The 18,582-nt window shown below is 42.6% G+C and overlaps 1 protein-coding gene across 2 annotated transcripts in view; it reads right to left on the reverse strand.

Annotated features, from left to right (window-relative positions):
• The window catches only part of Marchf10 (membrane associated ring-CH-type finger 10), an 80,189-nt gene that overhangs the window by 47,451 nt on the left and 14,156 nt on the right, over nucleotides 1-18,582 (reverse strand). For both annotated transcript variants that reach the window (XM_048366125.1, XM_048366126.1), the window contains exon 3: nucleotides 2,494-2,668. In XM_048366125.1, coding sequence (XP_048222082.1) covers nucleotides 2,494-2,668 — 175 coding nt within the window. The remainder of the gene's footprint in view (nucleotides 1-2,493; nucleotides 2,669-18,582) is intronic.

An 18,582-nucleotide genomic window follows, 5' to 3' on the forward strand; every position in this document is an offset into this window, starting at 1 on the left:
GTTTGGGTGATGTACTCTCAACTTTGGTTCACCCCCAAAAATGCTGTAGGAAAATATTTCTCTATGGAGATGAAGAAAAGCAGGAAACTGAGCTAGTGAATTAGATCAGTGTCCAGATAATTCAGGAACCAAATCCTCTTTTTTCTGTAACAGCAGGTTATTTATCTGAATTGTGCATTGTCACCAACCCCATCTCGGCTTTTCTGGAACAGACACAGCTTGAACTTTTGCCATGTCTCTAGGTTCATTTTGCTATGTTAATCAGGGACCAAGAGGGCGAGTCTACACAGGCTAAAGGGTGGATCACAGCAAGCCAGTGCTTTGCTTTTAATCAGTTTCTTTAAAAAAAAAAGTGTGTGTATGTGTGTGTGTGTGTGTGTGTGTGTGTGTGTGTGCAGTTGGGATTGAATCCAAAGTTTTAGGCATGCTAAGCAAGCACTCCTTTTGCTTTTAATTGTGTTTGTGAATAGGGTCTCACTGCTTTTTCTGACTCATGATTCTTCTACCTTCACCTCCTGAGTAGCTGGGATTACAGGCATGTGCCACCACACCTAGCTGCTTTCAATCATTTTCTTGAGTACCCCAGATTACTGTACCAGATTACTGTACTGTAGCACCATCTTCAATTCTGTTTTGCAGCTCAGATATCCCCATCTAAGACAATGCTAGCTCAACAGCCAGTTGCATATGTCTTGAATATAGATTAGAGGCCTAATCTGATGATAAAGATGGTGTTTTATAAATGAATTCACTACATGTAACATCCCTCATTTGATTTCTGCCAACCTGACTCTTTTGCGTAAACCTTGATGTTTTTTTCAGCCTGTAGTTCTTCAAATTTGATGTCTTATAGAATAGAAGACAGATTAATTAGCCCTCCCCCTTTTTGTCCACATGGTAAGTCCCAATGCAGAGTTTCTCGGTCTAAAAAATATCTGTATTAATCAGACAAACTAAACCATCGAGCGGACCTCAATTCGATGGATCATTTTAATGATTTTTCTTCACAGATGACAGAGCAAATAGCTACTAGGTTTTAGCAAGAAGACTAAAAATTATATTAAATGAATGCAGTTGGCATTACTTAAACTTGCATCCCATGTTTTTTTTGTAATTAAAAAACATCTTCAGTTTAATAAATTACAACTTTGGTTTTGAAATAGTTGTAGAATGACCACAATTTGCTCTATTCCGGCCTTAAAAACACTTGAATTAAAACCCTAATTCCCACTACAAATCTTTCAAATGAGAAATGACACTCTTGGACACTACTTTCCCCTGATTAAATAAGGAGCAAGAGCTGGGGCTTTGCCTCAGTGGGCATCATTTTTTAACTCAATTTGGTTTTGGCTTCATTAAAGCAATCAATGTAGGTAGCTAATCTGAGTGAAAGCTGCCATTTTGGACAAATGCATTCAGACTTAAACTGGATGGGTGGTTGCGTGACAGGAGCTATTTAGGATTAGGAAAGAGCTGCGATTGGGGATTTTAATGAATTGAAAGCTATTTACCAATTCTTCGGCAGTTAGTTTGGATTCCTTCCCAGAAGGCAGACCTTTCAGCCTAGTTACCTCAACTTGTACACTCAGTACCCCCTCCCCCCTCCCCCCTCCCCCCAGGATTCAAGATACACATGTGGGCTTCGCTGATGAGCTTTCCCATAGCTTTTAGGTCCTTTCTGGATTCTAGAAAGTCAGTCTTGCCCCAAGTGGAAGAGGGTCTTTGCTTCAAAGGCCAGTTAAAGAGTGAATTATTTACCAAATTGCACAAAAGGGTGGATGTATCAAATCCCTTTATTCCCAAGGGAGGCCAATCCAGAACAAAGGTCTTTATTACTCTTCTTCTTGGCTAGTAAATTGTGCCATCAGATGCTTTTGAAAGCTTCTCTTGCCTGAATCATAAAACTTGATGCCTGGGGGCCAAATGCCTTCATTCCCGTCCCCCACCACCCAAAGGGGCAGGAAGATAAAGAGACAGAAATTCTGGGGAGTAGCTACACAAAGCTGGTGGTTAGGAGGAGAATGTGCTCAGTGGCAGAGAGTTGCTTGGCCTTACTTGAAGCTTCTCTTTGGCTTGCTCTGAAATTAATTTTACCAATTGCTTAAGACCATTAGCCTTTCAACCAAACCTGAAGTACAACATTTGGAACACCACTAATCTGATGTGTGTGTGTGTGTGTGTGTGTGTGTGCGCGCGCGCACGCGCGTGTGTGTATTGGGGCATGAACTCAGGGATTTGTGCTCACTTGGCTTTTTTCACTCTAGGATGGTGTTCTACTTCTTGAGCCATAAACTCCATATCCAGCTTTTTGCTGTTTAGAGATAAAAAATCTCTCAGATTTGTCAGCCCAGGCTAGCTTCAAACCTTAATCCTCAGATCTCAGCCTCCTGAGTAGAGCTAGGATTGCAGGCCCGAGCCACTGCTATCCCACTAGCAATCTGAGTTTTATGATGGGAATTTAATGTGATGAAATAAAATGGAGCAGCCACTCACCTGGAGAGGGTTTGCTGGGTCCTGCCTTCTCTGGTTTCTTCAGGGTCATGGTACTTTTATGTTTCTGCTTGACGGATACGGATGCTTGGTCAATTGCTGGAAGTCTAGCATCACACTTAGCTGAAGATAGCCTGGTGTATCTTGGTTCAGTTACAGAATCCTCCTCACTAACAGTCTGCGGGAAAACAGAAAAGGAGAGGGGCCAAGTAGGTCACCTTTGTCAGGCAGGGAAAAGGGAAATGATTCAAATGTGGGGAATCTATGAGCAGTAGCACTGGGACCTCCTGCCACTTTCCACAGGCCCGGGCCAGGGAGACGTTGATGGGCTGGGAGAATCGGCGTAGACACAATAACAAAGTTTCTGAATGCATTTCTATGAGTCTGTTTGATAGCACATTATTTTTTTTTTAAAAAGAATGCATTTCTGACCCTTAAGTAACTTTATGATCAATAAATAGCTCATGTTGAACGTTATATTTGAAAAGTAGAGGAAAAAGTCATTCATAGTTATTTTTTTTTCCTATTATTTGAACTGCTTTGGGGATGAGTGAGGGAAACTCTTCCTTATGTTCCTCATGGGTTTGACAATGAAAAGGAAATTAAGTGTGGTGGGGATTGACTACTGACTAAATCAGAATTGAGGTGGTTTTTTGTTTTTTTTCCTTCCTCTTATACCAATACTAGGGCTCGAACTCAAGGTCTTTGGCTCTCCGTTGGCTTTACCACCTGAGCCACAACACCCTACTTCCCACTTTTTACTGGTTATTTGGAGGTAGGAGTCTTTCAGATTTGTCTCCCTGGGCTGGCTTTGAACCTCAGTCCCCATATCTTAGCATCCTATTTCTCTGAGAGTGCAGATATTAGTCATTGTTGCCTGGCTTCAGATTCAGGGTTTGTGCACACGTGTGCGTGTGTGTGTGTGTGTGTGTGTGTGTGTGTGTGTGTGTGCGTGCGCTAGTCCTAGATCTTGAACTCAGAGCCTGGGCACTGTCCTTGAGCTTTTGTGCTCAAGGCTAGAACTCTACCACTTGAACCACAGCTCTACCACTGGCTTTGTTTGTGCTTCCTTCAAGATGAGAGTCTCATGGACTTTCCTCCCTGGGATTGGCTTCAAACTGTGATCCTCAAATCTCAGCCTCCTAAGTAGGGAGGATTACAGGTATGAGCCGTCAATGCTCTGCATTGATTTCAGTTTTAATGCTATGAATTGTTGACTGCAACGTAAGACAGATAGATCTAATAAAAAATCTCCTCCTTGTGTTCATTTTCTATAGAGAAGTCAATATAAACCTATGTATGAGCAAATCATGATTCTTTCAGTGTCAGAGTATCTCAATCCAGCCTTGTATCGAGATACATTGAAAATTATTCAGGCATCCAACAGTTTTATACATCACCTCACATTCTCAACCAAATAAAGGGGAAAAAAATCCAGTATAAAGGACTATCGAAAGCTTAGTCTTAAAGCCTGGTTTAAGTAGAGTTTTATGGCCTTCGGTCTTAGTGCTAGCACAATTGCTGGGTTACACATCCTGTAACAACCCCAGTGCTAATATTGCACATTAGTTTAAAATACTGGAAAGTTCTGCAAAACTGTGGTCTGTTAGCAGACATGGAATGTTAAATGAATGTCCCCAGCACCTTGCCAACTGTTGCAATTTGTATTGATCTTGTTTATCGTTCTTGCTGACAGTGTGACATTTTCATTTCACAGGTTCCTGACTCAGGAAAATACTCTGAATAGCTTTGAATTATTGGGTGCAGTGTAAGACAAACTAGACTCAATAAAAAAACAAAGACTCTGCTTGGTGTCAGTTTTCTATGCAGATGTCTCTATAAATCTACAGATGGACAGATCATTAGCCTCTGAGATGACAAATCATGTGTTTCGATTTAAAGTATTGATAACAGCCTTCAAACAAATAATTATTGTTATTCCATACATTAAAAAAAAAAACACACCAGACTAACCTGAGATAAAGGGAAAGGAAAAGGACAGTATGTAATGAATTGTCCTTCCTTTCCCTTTCAATTCTGTGACTTAATAGAAATCCTTGAATATTATTCTGAAATGTCAAAGATGAAGCATTAGGTCATTTCTGAGCATGAGGTGAATTCTCTCTTCTCAGGAAAAGGAAATGTGGGCACATTTTAATTATGATATCTAACACTGTCATTGGGCTAGGAAAGACACAGGCCTAGATTTTGGTCCTAAGAAGAGCAGCAGGGACCCTGGGACAGAATTTCTTCCACAAACTGTCCAACTCAGATAGTTTGTTTGCTTTGGTGGACTGAGAAATCTGGTTACCCAGGGCCATGCAACTTAGCTTTTGATGTCCAGCCTCAAGAAATGCAGGAAAGATGCTCCAAGCTAAGACTTTCAACACCAGTGCTGTCTCATCACAACAGGTGCTTGCTCAGATAAGTGGGTCCATCTTTATCACCCCTAGCCACGGCTGGAATTCAGTGCTTGTGGGAGGCAGTCAGGAGGTGTTAGACAACAGACACTTGACTGGGTGAGCGCTAAACCACATTAATCCTACCTTCACCCATCCATTCCCTCTTGAGCTTTAAGTGGCATGGCCCAGTAAATTGCCTGGAATGTCTGGGACTGTGCACCTGCTTTGTGAGTATGTCTTTCTCTGATTCCTGGTTCGATCACCCTTACTTTCAGACAGTCATCATTGTCAAGGGCGTAGAAAGTGCCAGTGGGTGCCTTTGTCCAGGCCCGTCATACTTATAAAAGATCTTTTCCTGCATGTCTCACTGAACCGTTTTAAACAAGTCACTTCTACGTCTTTTGTCTTTTTCCATTCTCATCTGTCCCCTCTCCTGAAAACCCACTGTGCCAGCTGGGGGAGATGGTCTCAGGTAAGAGAAGCTGTGACAAAGCTTTTGCCACTATTGTGGCACTAAAGTGTGGTATTGAAAACTCTGGAGCCCCAGTGAATCCCAGCTCTGTGAATCTTGATGTGACCCTTGAGATTCATTTCTCTGCATCTCAGGGGTTGTCATTCATAAATAATAGTACCTGCATTTTGGAAGACTAAATGAGATATGTGTATAGTATTTATAAGAGTATGATATACACAGAACACAGTGAACACTTTTATACTTACTCACAAGCCATTCAGCTACTTCCCTGTTTTGGTTTAGTTTATTTTGTGGGTTTTTGTTTGTTTTAGAGATGGCCTCATTCTATATCCTGGGATGGCCTTGAACTCACAATCCCTTTGCCTCAGTAGGTCAGTTCCCACATGGCATGCTTGCTTTCTGCTGTAATTTTTTTTTTGGGGGGGGTTGGTGCTGGTACTGGGGCTTGAACTCAGGTCCTTACAGTCTTGGCTTGTTTTCTGGGTTTTTGTCCCTCAAGGTTGTCTCTACCACTTGAGCCACATCTCCACTTCCAGCAGTTTGATGGTTAATTGGTGGTAAGAGTTTCATGGACTTTTCCACTTGGCTGGATTCAAACTGGGATCCTTAGATCTCAGCCTCCTAAGCAGCTAAAATTACAGTATTCTTCTGTAAATTATAATTGTCAAAAAGAGCCAGTTGAAACTCATCCAGTCCTAATGGGAATTTTTTTTTTCATATTGTAAAGCTCTAATACCAAAAATAAAACAACACATAGGAATTATCAAATAATAATTAAAAATTAGATTTAAAAATTGATTTAAAAACTGTCTTTTCCTCTTACAGCATTGAAAATTACAGGGTTCATTTCTTCTGCATATGTTCCCAAGATGAAATGTCACATGATGGTAGAGATAGCTACATCATGCTAGTCCTTTGGGGGAAGAAGAACAGCTCTAACTCTCAAGTTCCTAAAATATTAAAAAAAATTGTACATGTTGGTCACTGGTGTCTCAAACTAATCCTAGGTACTCAGGAGACTGAGATCTGGGGACTACTGTTAGAGGCTGGCCTGGGCAGGAAAGTCCATGAGACTCTTAAATCCAATTAACCATCAGCTCCCCCCACCCCCTCCCTCACTCCCCTGGCCACAGGAAAAAAAAAAGAAGTGGAGCTATGGCTCAGAGTTCTAGCCTTGAGGATAAAAAGAGCTTAGCAATAGAGTTCAGACCCTGAGTTCTAGCCCCAGGACTGACACACACACACACACACACACACACACACACACACACACACTTCGGAGAAAGAATCAAAATGGGGAGAGAAGGGACTTTAATTAGAGAATTCCCCAGGCCCTGGGGTAATACTTAGTGACATTTTGATGGTTCAAATTAAAAGTGGGATACAATTCCCTAGGAATTTGAGAGGAAGAAACTGAGGACAAACATTGACATACCAACCGAGCTTATTAGAAGACAACTAGACTCAAGTAATGAGGGACAGAAAAGGCGAAGTGATTTTTCCCACCCTTGCCTGATGGTTCCTTTGCTAGGCCCAGGAAATTGGTTCTCACTTGTCCGCCCCTCTGTCCCTCCCCGGAGCCTTGAGGCTGAGTGCTGATGGATGTGTTGGAAGTAAGCTTTTGCCAGGCGACAGTGAGGGCAGGCTGAGCGGAGTGGGTCTTATGACAGGGTGCAAATCAGGGCAAGACTTTCTGAATAAGAAGGAAGAGGCAAAGAGGAGTATCAGGCTGGTGCCAGAGGAAGATTGTGTGGTTATTACCCTGGAAATAAATTTAGTCCCGTGAGATCATGAAAGAGCATGATTAAGGCAGTGAACCTCGACAATCAAACAGGGACAACACAGCAAGGTTGAGCAGGGGGCTGTGTGTACAAATGAGCATCTTCAGAGGGCAGTCCCTAAAGTCCACATTCAAATAGAGTCTCTCTCACAAAAACCGCTGGAGGGAATTGAGGGCAGCTTGTATAAATAGCCTTCGGGGTAGGATGTAAATAGCCTTTACTTATTAAATAAATATAAAGTATGTTCTACACGGAGTGCTGTTGTAATACAAAGCAGGCTCAACTTTCTCTTGCTTCAAGGATAGTCTGAGAGCAGCAAAACCCTTCCTGTATGCTGTTCAGGACATTTTGAGGTTACTAGAATTGCAAAAATGAACAACAAGAAGGGATGGGAATAATCAAGAGGCTTTGGGGGGGATACCTTCAGGTTCCGTTATTACCCACCTGAATTAAATTGCTGTTCACCCTTACTTGTGTTTCCCATCAGAAAATATAGCTGGCCGTGGGGGGTTCTGTAAGACTAAGACAAGAAACTCTTTGCTTGTTCTCTGTTTTTCTGTCTCTGTTTTTCTCTCTGTGTGTGTCTCTCTCTAGTCCTGGGGCTTGAACTCAGAACCTGGGCACTGACCCTGAGCTCTTATGCTCAAGACATTCTACTATTTGATTCACAGCTCTACTTCTGGCTTTTTTGGGGTGCTTAATTAGATAGGAGTCTTGTGGACTTTTTTGCCCAGGCTGGCTTCTAACTGGGATCCTCAGATCTCAGTCTCCTGAGTAGCTAGGATTATAGGCATGAGCCACCAGTGCCAGGCCCTTGCTCTCTTTTTGTACAGACACTCTTCTGGAGTCAGCTAGGCTGCCAGCTATAAATACCATGGCTTCTGTCTTTATTATTGGTCTATAGAGAATACCCTTCTGACTGTAGTTCTGGGCAACATGTTAAGATCCTATCTCAAAAAAAGCTAGTGTGCCCATTACTACATGAGGAACTTTGTTTCTAAGTTCTTTTGTTGAAATGGATTAGAAACATGTATTTTAAGAACTATGAATTCACAGCAATAGTTCTAATTATAATTTAGCTCTGCAGGTTTCCATTGTTGTCTATGTGTATCTCTTTTCTCTTACATTTAAAATCTTTACGCATTAATCATATTAATGTATTCATTCGTTTACCCTGCAATAAATATTAAATAATTTCAAAATTATAATACCAATATGGCTCTTGGAGTAAACCTGTTAAGTAAAGTTTATTAGTTGTTTGTTTCTTACAATATATTCTTCCTTGTATAAATATCATAATTCTGTGGTTCTTGATGATTGCTTCTGCCTTTTTGCTATGATAAAAAAAATCATCATGTGGCCTAGTGGTAGAGTGCTTGCCTAGCATACATGAAGCCCTGGGCTTGACTCCTCAGTACCACATAAACAGAAAAAGCTGGAAGTGGTGCTGTGGCTCAAGTGGTAGAGTGCTAGCCTTGAACTAAAGAAGCTCAGGGCCAGTGCCCAGGCCTCAAGTTCAAGGTCTAGGGCTGGCAAAAAAATAATCATTGTGTATTGAAGGGTAGTGCTAGTTTTTAAGTTCTCTAGAGTGGGAATTTATACCACTAGATTAAAAGTGTTATGAGGATCTTAATTTTTTGTTCTTAAAACATCCTTCACAAATACCGTACCAATTTACATTTCAGGATTTACATGAAAATGTCAGCTTTTACATAAATTTCCTAACTATTACCTTTACAAAAATCTTTTGTCATTTTGGGATAAGATTGTAGCTTTAATTTGTAACCTGTATGTAATTTTGATTAATGATGTTCTGGTTTATCTATCTAATTCACTTGAAAATGTATATTCTTCCTATGGGGATTGGAAGAACAGATCCTCAAAAGGAGCTGAGATGACCTAGATAGTCGAAGTCAAAGAACGCTTTTTAATTACATGTAGTAGTGTACACCGGTAAACCCAGCACTCAGAAGGCTGAGACAGGACGATCTCAAGGTCCATAAAGAGGCCTTACCTCAAAAATGACAACAAAAAAATGGCTTAATAAAAGGGAACAAGGAAAGGTAGAACTACTGTCTGATGAAAACAATCCAAATGCTGGTCCCTTGGATGGGATAGAATCATAGTGGACTAGAGAAAGAGGAACCTGACTGGGCGATCGAAACTTGATGGGGGCCTGTGTTATACAGGTTCATGCATTTGTCAGAACTGATCAAACATTACTCTTAAAATGTGTATAATACACGGAAGTAATTTTTATCTCTAATACAAACGTTAAAAAAACAAAGTGAATAATCAAAAGCCCCCAAACCATGAACAAATAGACAACTGTAGTGAAATATATATATATATATATATATATATATATATATATATATATATATATATATAATATGCTGAAGTGTTTCGACATACAGAATACTGATGTCTGCAACTTGCTGTGTATGGATGACTGGTTGAATGTGTAATAAAGAAAATATAGCCAGATACTAACAATCTCTGTACAATTATTTTAATTCTTTCTGTATGTTTGGGATGCTTTCACAGTAAAATGTTCAGGGTGAATGGAACAGAAACACAAAAATAAAGATGTTAGGGCTTTGGAATAAACTATCCACTTTATGGGGTTCATAATACATATTTATTTCATTAGACTAATATTTGTTCTTTCATAATATCAGTGACTAACAATGAGAGAACAATGGTCAGTGAAGGCAAGTATCGACCGTTGCCCAGCACGTACAAGGCTCTGGATTCCCATTACCTTCAAAGCAAAAGAAAGTAAAACAAAAAATTTTGACAGAGATGTCTTATCTGACACTTGGCGCTTTGGAAGTGACAATGGCAAGGGACCATCAAGGAAAAGGCAAGATAACGTCTGGCCTTGGAGAGGAAAGAATGATGAGTGGAATCAAGGCCTTGCCCTTGTAGAACGTCTAGTCTAACAAATGGAGGTAGATTTTCTAATCAAATGATTATTTAACAAGTACAACATTACCAGTATCATAAATGATTTTTATTTTTTTATTTTATTTTATTATTATTATTTTTTTTTTGGCCAGTCCTGGGCCTTGGACTCAGGGCCTAAGCACTGTCCCTGGCTTCTTCCCGCTCAAGGCTAGCACTCTGCCACTTGAGCCATAGCACCGCTTCTGGCCGTTTTCTGTATATGTGATGCTGGGGAATCGAACCTAGGGCCTCGTGTATCCGAGGCAGGCACTCTTGCCACTAGGCTATATCCCCAGCCCCCATAAATGATTTTTAAAGGAAGCAGAGACACAGGAGGAGAGATTTCTTAGCTAGTTGAGGGGAGGAACGGCCAGGGAAACCCTCCTTGAATGTCTCCCCAGCAACACCTGGGACAGGTGAGGAGCTGGGTGAGCACTGGAAGAAGACAGAATAGCATGTGTAGGGACTCTACAGCAGGAAGTACCCGGATGTAAGGTACCATGCAGCCAGTGTGGACAAGGCATAGATTGCAGTACCTAGATCCCAAGGGGCCTTGTTGATTACATGATGAATTTTCACTCTGAAAGCTTGTGCCTTCGCAGGGGAACTGCCAATACCATTGTACCTGAGGTACAGAAATGGGATTGGGAAGCAGGAATGGGAAAATGAGGATGAGCCATTTTAATAACTTAAATTGGATCAGAAAGATACTGGGGAAGTAGAATAGATAGGACTTGAGAGTGAGGAGAGGTGGAGAGAAGGCAGAGTTCTCCCAGTACAGCACAGAGGAAGAATGAAGGGGTCCACTTGGGAACTTTTAGCATATGGCCTGTTGAGCTTGAGGTATCTTTTGAGCATCCAAGTAAACTATTAGATCTGGAGATGGCAAAGGGGGTTGGGACTGGAAATAGAGATTTGGGTGTTACTGGCAGCTACAATCCTGACTTTGGCAGTTAAAATGCTCATGAGATAAATTGAGGACATAGAAAGCAAGGCTTCTTAAGAGTGGAGAATGAACTTGGATGGCAAAAAAGAGACATCTTTACCAAATTCCACTAAACCACTACCTGAAATCTAAGCATATCTTTCATCTATGAAAGCCGCCAATAAGCCACAGTAGTATTAGAGGGGCCTGTGATTTTTGTCACCAATGGAAATCACAGATATTTTCACATCTCATTAGATTTGTTGCAGATATCTCAAAATACCCTTTACGCCCATCACTTGTTATTTAATGTGTTAATAAAGGAAGCACATACATTACCGAATCACAAACTTCTAAAAATATTCTGATGATTATTTCAATACAACAAAGTGGGTCCCTTTGAAAGTCTGAGTATTTGAAAATATTCGGAGAGGGGGAAATCTACAGAATTCACCATATGACCAGAGAGGTTTGTGGTACAAGAACAGCCTAAGACTCTCTAGGTAAGAACCAAGCCTTTAGAAACCCCAAGATTCCTGCATATACACACTACAGACAAGGAAGGAACCCCAGAAATCCCCTCCTACCAAACATACACTAGAAACAAGGAAGGAAGCTACCCGGAGGCAGTGCGTACAGTAAGTGGAGGAAGTGGCAATAATATAATAGCTAAGAGCATCCAGAGATGTCATGGGGTTTAGCAGGAAGATACTTGTCACATTCAATGATGTGGAGTCACTCCACAAAGAGCATTGCTGCAGAACGATGAACGTGGAAGCCAGATTGGAGTAGGTTGAGAAGTGAGTAGGAGGTGGGGAAATGGAGTCAGGCAGTGTAAATAATTCTTTTGGGAACTTAGGCTGTGAAGGAGGAGAAATAAGTGGAGGGGAGTGTGGGATAAGGAAGGGCTGTTCTCCTGTCTTTGGTGAGAGGCTTTAGATCACAGCTAAACATTGAGAGGAAAAGTTCCGGTACCGAGATGGAGATGCAGGCTGGAAAGGGACGGATTAAGGGTCCCAAGGAGGGCAAGATGGCGGGCACTGAGTATGGGCAGGGAGGTTGGTAATGGCTGGGAATCTGGGATTGAAGATTGGGGAGAAGGAGTTGAGGTGACGGAGATAGCTAAGCAGAGAAACTGGGCAGCTTGGAGGACCACCAGGAGGCTGGTGGCTGTGACCCATCGTTAGTCATTTTTTTTCAAAGTATGGTGGTTTTTCTTTAGCAGTAGTCAGTGGTCTGGATGTGGATCCAGAGATATGAATGGTCAGCGTTTCATGGCAGGTTCAGGGAATGAGGCAGGGGATCGAGCACAAGTCTAGGTTGAGTAGGGATCAGTGGACAGGCACTTCCCCAAGAGATGGAGGAAAAGTAGTGAAAGTGACTGGACAGCAGAGCTGCCACTACTGGAGCAGCAGTGATCTATGATTTGGAGATAGAATCATTTTCAATGACGATCAAGTCTGGGGATCCCCTTGGAGGTAGGGGTGGATGGCAATAGAGGTTTGCACTTGAGATGCAGCATGACCTGAGAGGCCCAGGTGTGGCTCGTTATCCAATGAGATACTGAAGTGATCAAGTTACGTGGTGGAAAATCAGGAGATGGGTACACAGAGACAGAACTGCTTGCTGGAGCTTCGCTGAATAAGGAGAGTGGCCAGGAGACTGACAGGGATGACAAGAGGGAGGATGGTGGGATAAAACATAAAGGCACAGCCAACAGTCAGGGGAGTGATGGTGTGCGCAGCTTCCTGGTCCTGAGTAGGGGGTGTTGGATAGCGCCCCCCAGAGGACAGTGAGGCAGAAGCAGTCTCAGGGAAGAGGCAGACAGGATGGCTAGCCATTTCCCAAGTGACCAAGTAAGTGAGCCTTGGTTTAGCTCTTTCTTCCACCTGACATGGCTTTTCCACCTCAGCCCCCCTACTCCACATCCAGCTTCCCACCATGTAGGACCCAGCTTCAAATCTGCATCCTGTATGAAGTGTCCTCATATTTCCCCTGACCCGGGTGTATGTACTAGGGCTCCAATTCAGGGCCTGCCTGCTGTCCCTCAGCTTTTTTTTGCTCAAGGCTGGTACTTTTCCACTTCAGCCATAGCTCCATTTCTGGAGATAAGAGTCTTACGAGTTTTCTTGCCTGGGTTGGCTTTGAACCTCCATCCTCAGATCTCAGCCTCCTGAGTAGCAAGGGTTACAGGTATGAGCCACCAGTGCCTGCCCCTCCAGCAATTTAAATTTAAAAAAATTTTTTTCATTATAAAAATGATGTACAGAAATATTACCGTTTCATAAGTCAGGTAATAAGTCCGTTTCTTTTTGGACAATGACATCCCTTCCTTTGCTCTCCCAGTTCCTCCAGGAATTTTTATTACACTCATCGGCTACTGTTTTGTTTGTTTTTGTTTTGGCCAGTCCTGGGCCTTGGACTCAGGGCCTGAGCACTGTCCCTGGCTTCCTTTTGCTCAAGGCTAGCACTCTGCCACTTGAGTCACAGCGCCACTTCTGGCCATTTTCTGTATATGTGGTGCTGGGGAATCAAGCCCAGGGCTTCAAGTATATGAGGCAAGCACTCTTGCCACTAGGCCATATCCCCAGCCCTCGGCTACTGTTTTGAGCTGCAGGCATTTGTTTAATGTCTTAGTTTACTAACACTGCAAAAAATACCAGAGAGCAGCACATAGTTAATTCATTACTTATCCCAAAGCACCTAACATCGTGTCTTGTACACAAGTGATTTATAATTTCTGCATTTTATTTTATTATTCACAATTTTTAATTTAAATTTTATTTTTCACCAAAAAGTAATTATATTACATTTTTAATGAATAAGGCAATATGAAAACAAATAAAAATGCTACTTTAGGAGGAAATTCTATATGTTATAGAATATATTTAATGCAGGTTTGCAACTGAATATTATTTTGCAACTGAAAAAGATTTAATTGATATCAAAATTTTAATTGGTTTTTAACAAGGCTTTGGTTTTCAAAATTAACTGAAATCATTTTTTAAAGTAGACAATTTTTAATAAAGTATAGTAAGTAGAAATACACAGCATTACATACAAAGGGGGAAAAGAGACATTTTTATTATAATCTATTCTCAGGCAATTTCTGAGCTGCTAAGTCCAATTAACACAGGCAATTGTTTGGGTCAGAGGCCACCAATTCCTGATGCCCACAATTTCTGAGCTGCGATCATGATTGGTGTTTGTATCGGCCTGACTACATGGCAGAAGTGTCCTAGAGGAAGGACAAGGCTGGTTGACTAATCTGTTGGAATAAAAAAGGCAAGACAACTTTCTGGAAGTAGTCACAATTTAAACTGACACTTGTCCCCATTTTAATGTCATGGTCTATTTTTAAATTACCTGGTGGAACTCAGGCAAAATGCAGAAATCGAGCAGCCACCAAACCCTGCTGTCTTTGCCCAAGATATGATGATTATTTGTTTGTGCTACTGGGGATCCTGAAGACCCTTGATTTGCCTGCAGAGGAGTCTTCACACTAGTTTCCAATGAATCCATAACCCAGCCACAAAGGAAACATCCAATTGGGCCTGCCTGAGTTATCTGGCAGAACCAGATAACCAGGGTTCAACCACAAGGAGATGACCTCAGTCATAAAGTATAGGCGAATTACTTCTGGGTGGTACTGAGTTTCTTCTGTGCACTGTGAGCTGGGGCCTAGCATTCTTATATCTCTGTGTGTTTGCCTACCTGTGACAAAAGAAACCATGTGACCCTTTGCAGAGCCTTATGACAGGAGAGGAATCTCATTACTGGTCACCTTTTAAAAAATCATACTCATCAGAACCTGACCTTCAGCAGTTATCTTTGAGCCCCAAACTGGTCCTCTCAGTAATTTCAAGCCAGCTCACTGAGCATGCACCACTCTGAGTAACATAATCCTTTCTTGTCTTGCCCAGGGCGAGGATCCCTAATCTGGCTGTTATGTCTACATGGTTATGACTTTCAATATGTGCACATTCCTAATATGTTAGCCATCAAACACACGTCGAGCTCCTATTACAGGCCAGGCTTTGGAAATAGGATAATAAGCAATGCCTGCTCTTAACTAGCTCCTAGTCTAAGAGAGGAGGAGGGACCCTATGGTGAACTTGAGCCCAAATGACATCCTGAAAACATAAACGAGGATTAAGTGCCAGTCACTGGGCTCTCAGGAGAAGCCTGGGAAAGGCTTTCCAGAAAGATACCCCAGGTGTTGGGAGAGTCTAGAGGTTTGTCAGGTAAGCTAGAGAGATCTGCAGAAAACTGGCCAGCCAAGGGGGTAGGGACCTTGAGTTCCTTGCTAAGGGGCTTGAACTTGACCCCAAAGACAATGGGGAAACTAGTGAAGATTTTTTTTTTTTTTTTTTTTTTTTGCCAGTCCTGGGCCTTGGATTCAGGGCCTGAGCACTGTCCCTGGCTTTCTTTTTGCTCAAGGATAGCACTCTGCCACTTGAGCCACAGCGCCCCTTCTGGCCGTTTTCTGTATACGTGGTGCTGGGGAATCGAACCTAGGGCTTCATGTATGGGAGGCAAGCACTCTTGCCACTAGACCATATCCCCAGCCCCTAGTGAAGAATTTTTTAGGAAGAGTGTCATGATTCAATTTGCTTCTAGCGATCACTCTGGAAGACTGCCTGGAGGAGGTGAGGTTAAAGATGAGATACTCTGAGAAATGGATTCCTACCATAGTCTCCACCCAAAAAGACAGCACCCGACAAAGGGAGGTGCTGGTAGGCAGATTCAAGAGAGAAGCTAAGACAGGCAGGCTTTTGGTGTTGGCTGTGAAGTGTGAGCAAGAACAGAAGCAGGAGGAAGAGGCTGAGCCAACTTCCAGAATTCTGGCTGGGGAAGAAATGGGAAGGAAAAAAAAAATCTAGGAAGAGGAACCAATTTGAGGCACCCAGTCTCTTGAGTCTTGAGGGGCTTGTGGGGACACTCAGTGGGGAAGAGATCTACCGCTTCATGGTAAACAAGCTCAGGGGAGAAGTTCCCACAGATCAGCACTTGTCCAGCCTGTGGGCTGCACATTCTCTCTCTATGACGTTGGAGGGTTGAGAGTCAGGTTGAGACGCGGTGTACAGAGCTGCCTTCTTTTACCCAGGTGCGCCTGGAGGGCCCCGGATCTAAGCTAGAGTCAAGAGGGCGACTGTGACAAACACCACACCAGGTGTGAGAGATGACTCACAACCGCCTAGGGTGGGGCCCTCAGCAGTGCCAGTGTGTGATGTCTCCTCAGCACACAGGCCTGGGGCTGAGGGGGGGGAGGGGGAGAGGGGAGGAGAAAGGTCTGACTCTCCTCCTGCCCCCACCCCTGGCCCGCAGGGAATCCAACAATGGACCAGTAGAAAGAAGTTAGAGAAGATGAGAAGTGTGACTCACAGAACGCAGACACTACATCCCAAGCATAGTTTAGGGTGTCCGCAGGTTGACACTGACAGATTACTAGGAGATGAACACTTTCTGCTTTGAAAGAGGAGAAGGGGAAGGTTTCCCAGGAAGAATAGGCAGGTGAGTCATGCAAATGATACCCATATTGCCCAGAGACACAAGAGGAAAAGGGCACTAGGCTTCCCGGACAGCTCAATCCGGGGAGCGAGCATCTCCAAGGAGGTGCAGAATACTAAGTATGAGCTATGGATTAGGCAGGCCCCCCAAAAAATCCTTTCTCTGACTTCACAAGAGAAGATATAAAAATGGCAAAGAAACATATGAGGAAATGCTCAACATCCCTGCTAGTAAAGGAAATGCAAATAAAAACAACCCTGAGATACCACCTCACCCCAGTTAGAATGGCCTATACTCTGAACTCAGGAAACAACAAATGCTGGAGGGGCTGTGGGGAAAGAGGAACCCTTCTCCATTGTTGGTGGGAGTGCAAATTAGTACAACCACTTTGGAGAACAGTATGGAGGTTTCTCAAAAAGCTCAATATAGACCTACCCTATGACCCAGCCATACCACTCCTAGGCATCTATCCTAAACAGCAAAATCCAAGATATCAAAAAGGCATTTGTACTACCATGTTTATCGCGGCACAATTCACAATAGCTAAAATATGGAAACAACCCAGATGCCCCTCCACAGACGAATGGATCCAAAAAATATGGTACTTATACACAATGGAATACTACATAGCGATTAGGAATGGTGAAATATTGTTATTTGCAGGGAAATGGTCGGAACTCGAACAAATAATGTTGAGTGAGACAAGCCTAGAACATAGAAAACAAAGGGGCAAGATCTCCCTGATATATGACTGTTAACAAAGGGAGACGGAGAGACAGTAGAGACCAAGTCTGTGAATACTGTATATGTTCTTGATACATTGTATATTGCATATATGTCAACCTGACCTAGACAAGGGATAGAAAAACAGGTTGTAAGATATCATAAGAAATGTACACACTGCCCTACTATGTAACTGCACCCTCTTTGCACAACACCTTGTAAAAAAATTTATGTCCAATTAATAAAAAAAAAAAAAGAAAGTGAAGATTGTTGTGGGTGGAGATGAGAGGGAAAACTTGGGAAAGAGTGAGGGAAAGGATGACATTGTTCAAAAAGAAATACACTTACTATGTAACTGTAACCCCTCTGTACATCATATTTATACAAATAAAAATTATATAAAAAAAATCCTTTCTCCTCACTCATGGACTCGCTTTTTGTACTTGACCAATGCTATTTGTCGACAAGGACTAATGTGACAGCCACTGGACACATATGGCCACAATCCTGAGTATGGGGAACGTAGCCATTGCAACTCAGAAGCTCAGTTTTAAACAGAGAAGACAGACAGATATTCGTGTCACTAATGGGGCTTGAGCTCATGGACTGGGAGCTGTCTCTGCTTTTTTGCTAAGGGACTTTGCTTGGTACTGTACCACTTGAGCCATATCTCGACATCTGGATTTTGCTGGTTAATTGGCGATAACAGTCTTGTGGATTTCCCTGCTTGGGCTGGCTTCCAACTGAGATCCTCAGATCTCAACCTCCTGAGTTGCAAGGCTTACAAATAAGAGCTACCAGCTCTCTCTCTCTCTCTCTCTCTCTTACACACACACACACACACATACACACACACACATACACACACACACTTAAAACCCAGGCTCCATCCAAGCAAGCCCTCTAGCACTTGAGCCATACTTCCCAATGCGTACTTTTAACTAATTTGAGCCACATGTGGCTTTTGACCGCTGTATTGGACAGTGTAATTCTAGGTCTTTGCTTTTATGGAAGATGGACCTTTAAAAAACATTTTTATTTTTAATTAAGCCACTGTAGGTTACAAGAAGTAGGTGTGGGGCTGGGGACATGGCCTAGTGGTAGAGTGCTTGCCTCGCATACATGAAGCCCTGGGTTCAATTCTTCAGCACCACATATGTAGAAAAAAGCCAGAAGTGGCACTGTGGCTCAAGCGGTAAAGTGCAAAAAGAAGCCAGGGACAGTGCTCAGGCCCTGAGTTCAAGCCCCAGCACTGGCAAAAAGAAAAGAAAAGGGGCTGGGGATATAGCCTAGTGGCAAGAGTGCCTGCCTCGGATACACGAGGCC

Source organism: Perognathus longimembris, chromosome 17, assembly GCF_023159225.1.
Source record: "Perognathus longimembris pacificus isolate PPM17 chromosome 17, ASM2315922v1, whole genome shotgun sequence".
NCBI classification, from domain to species: domain Eukaryota; kingdom Metazoa; phylum Chordata; class Mammalia; order Rodentia; family Heteromyidae; genus Perognathus; species Perognathus longimembris.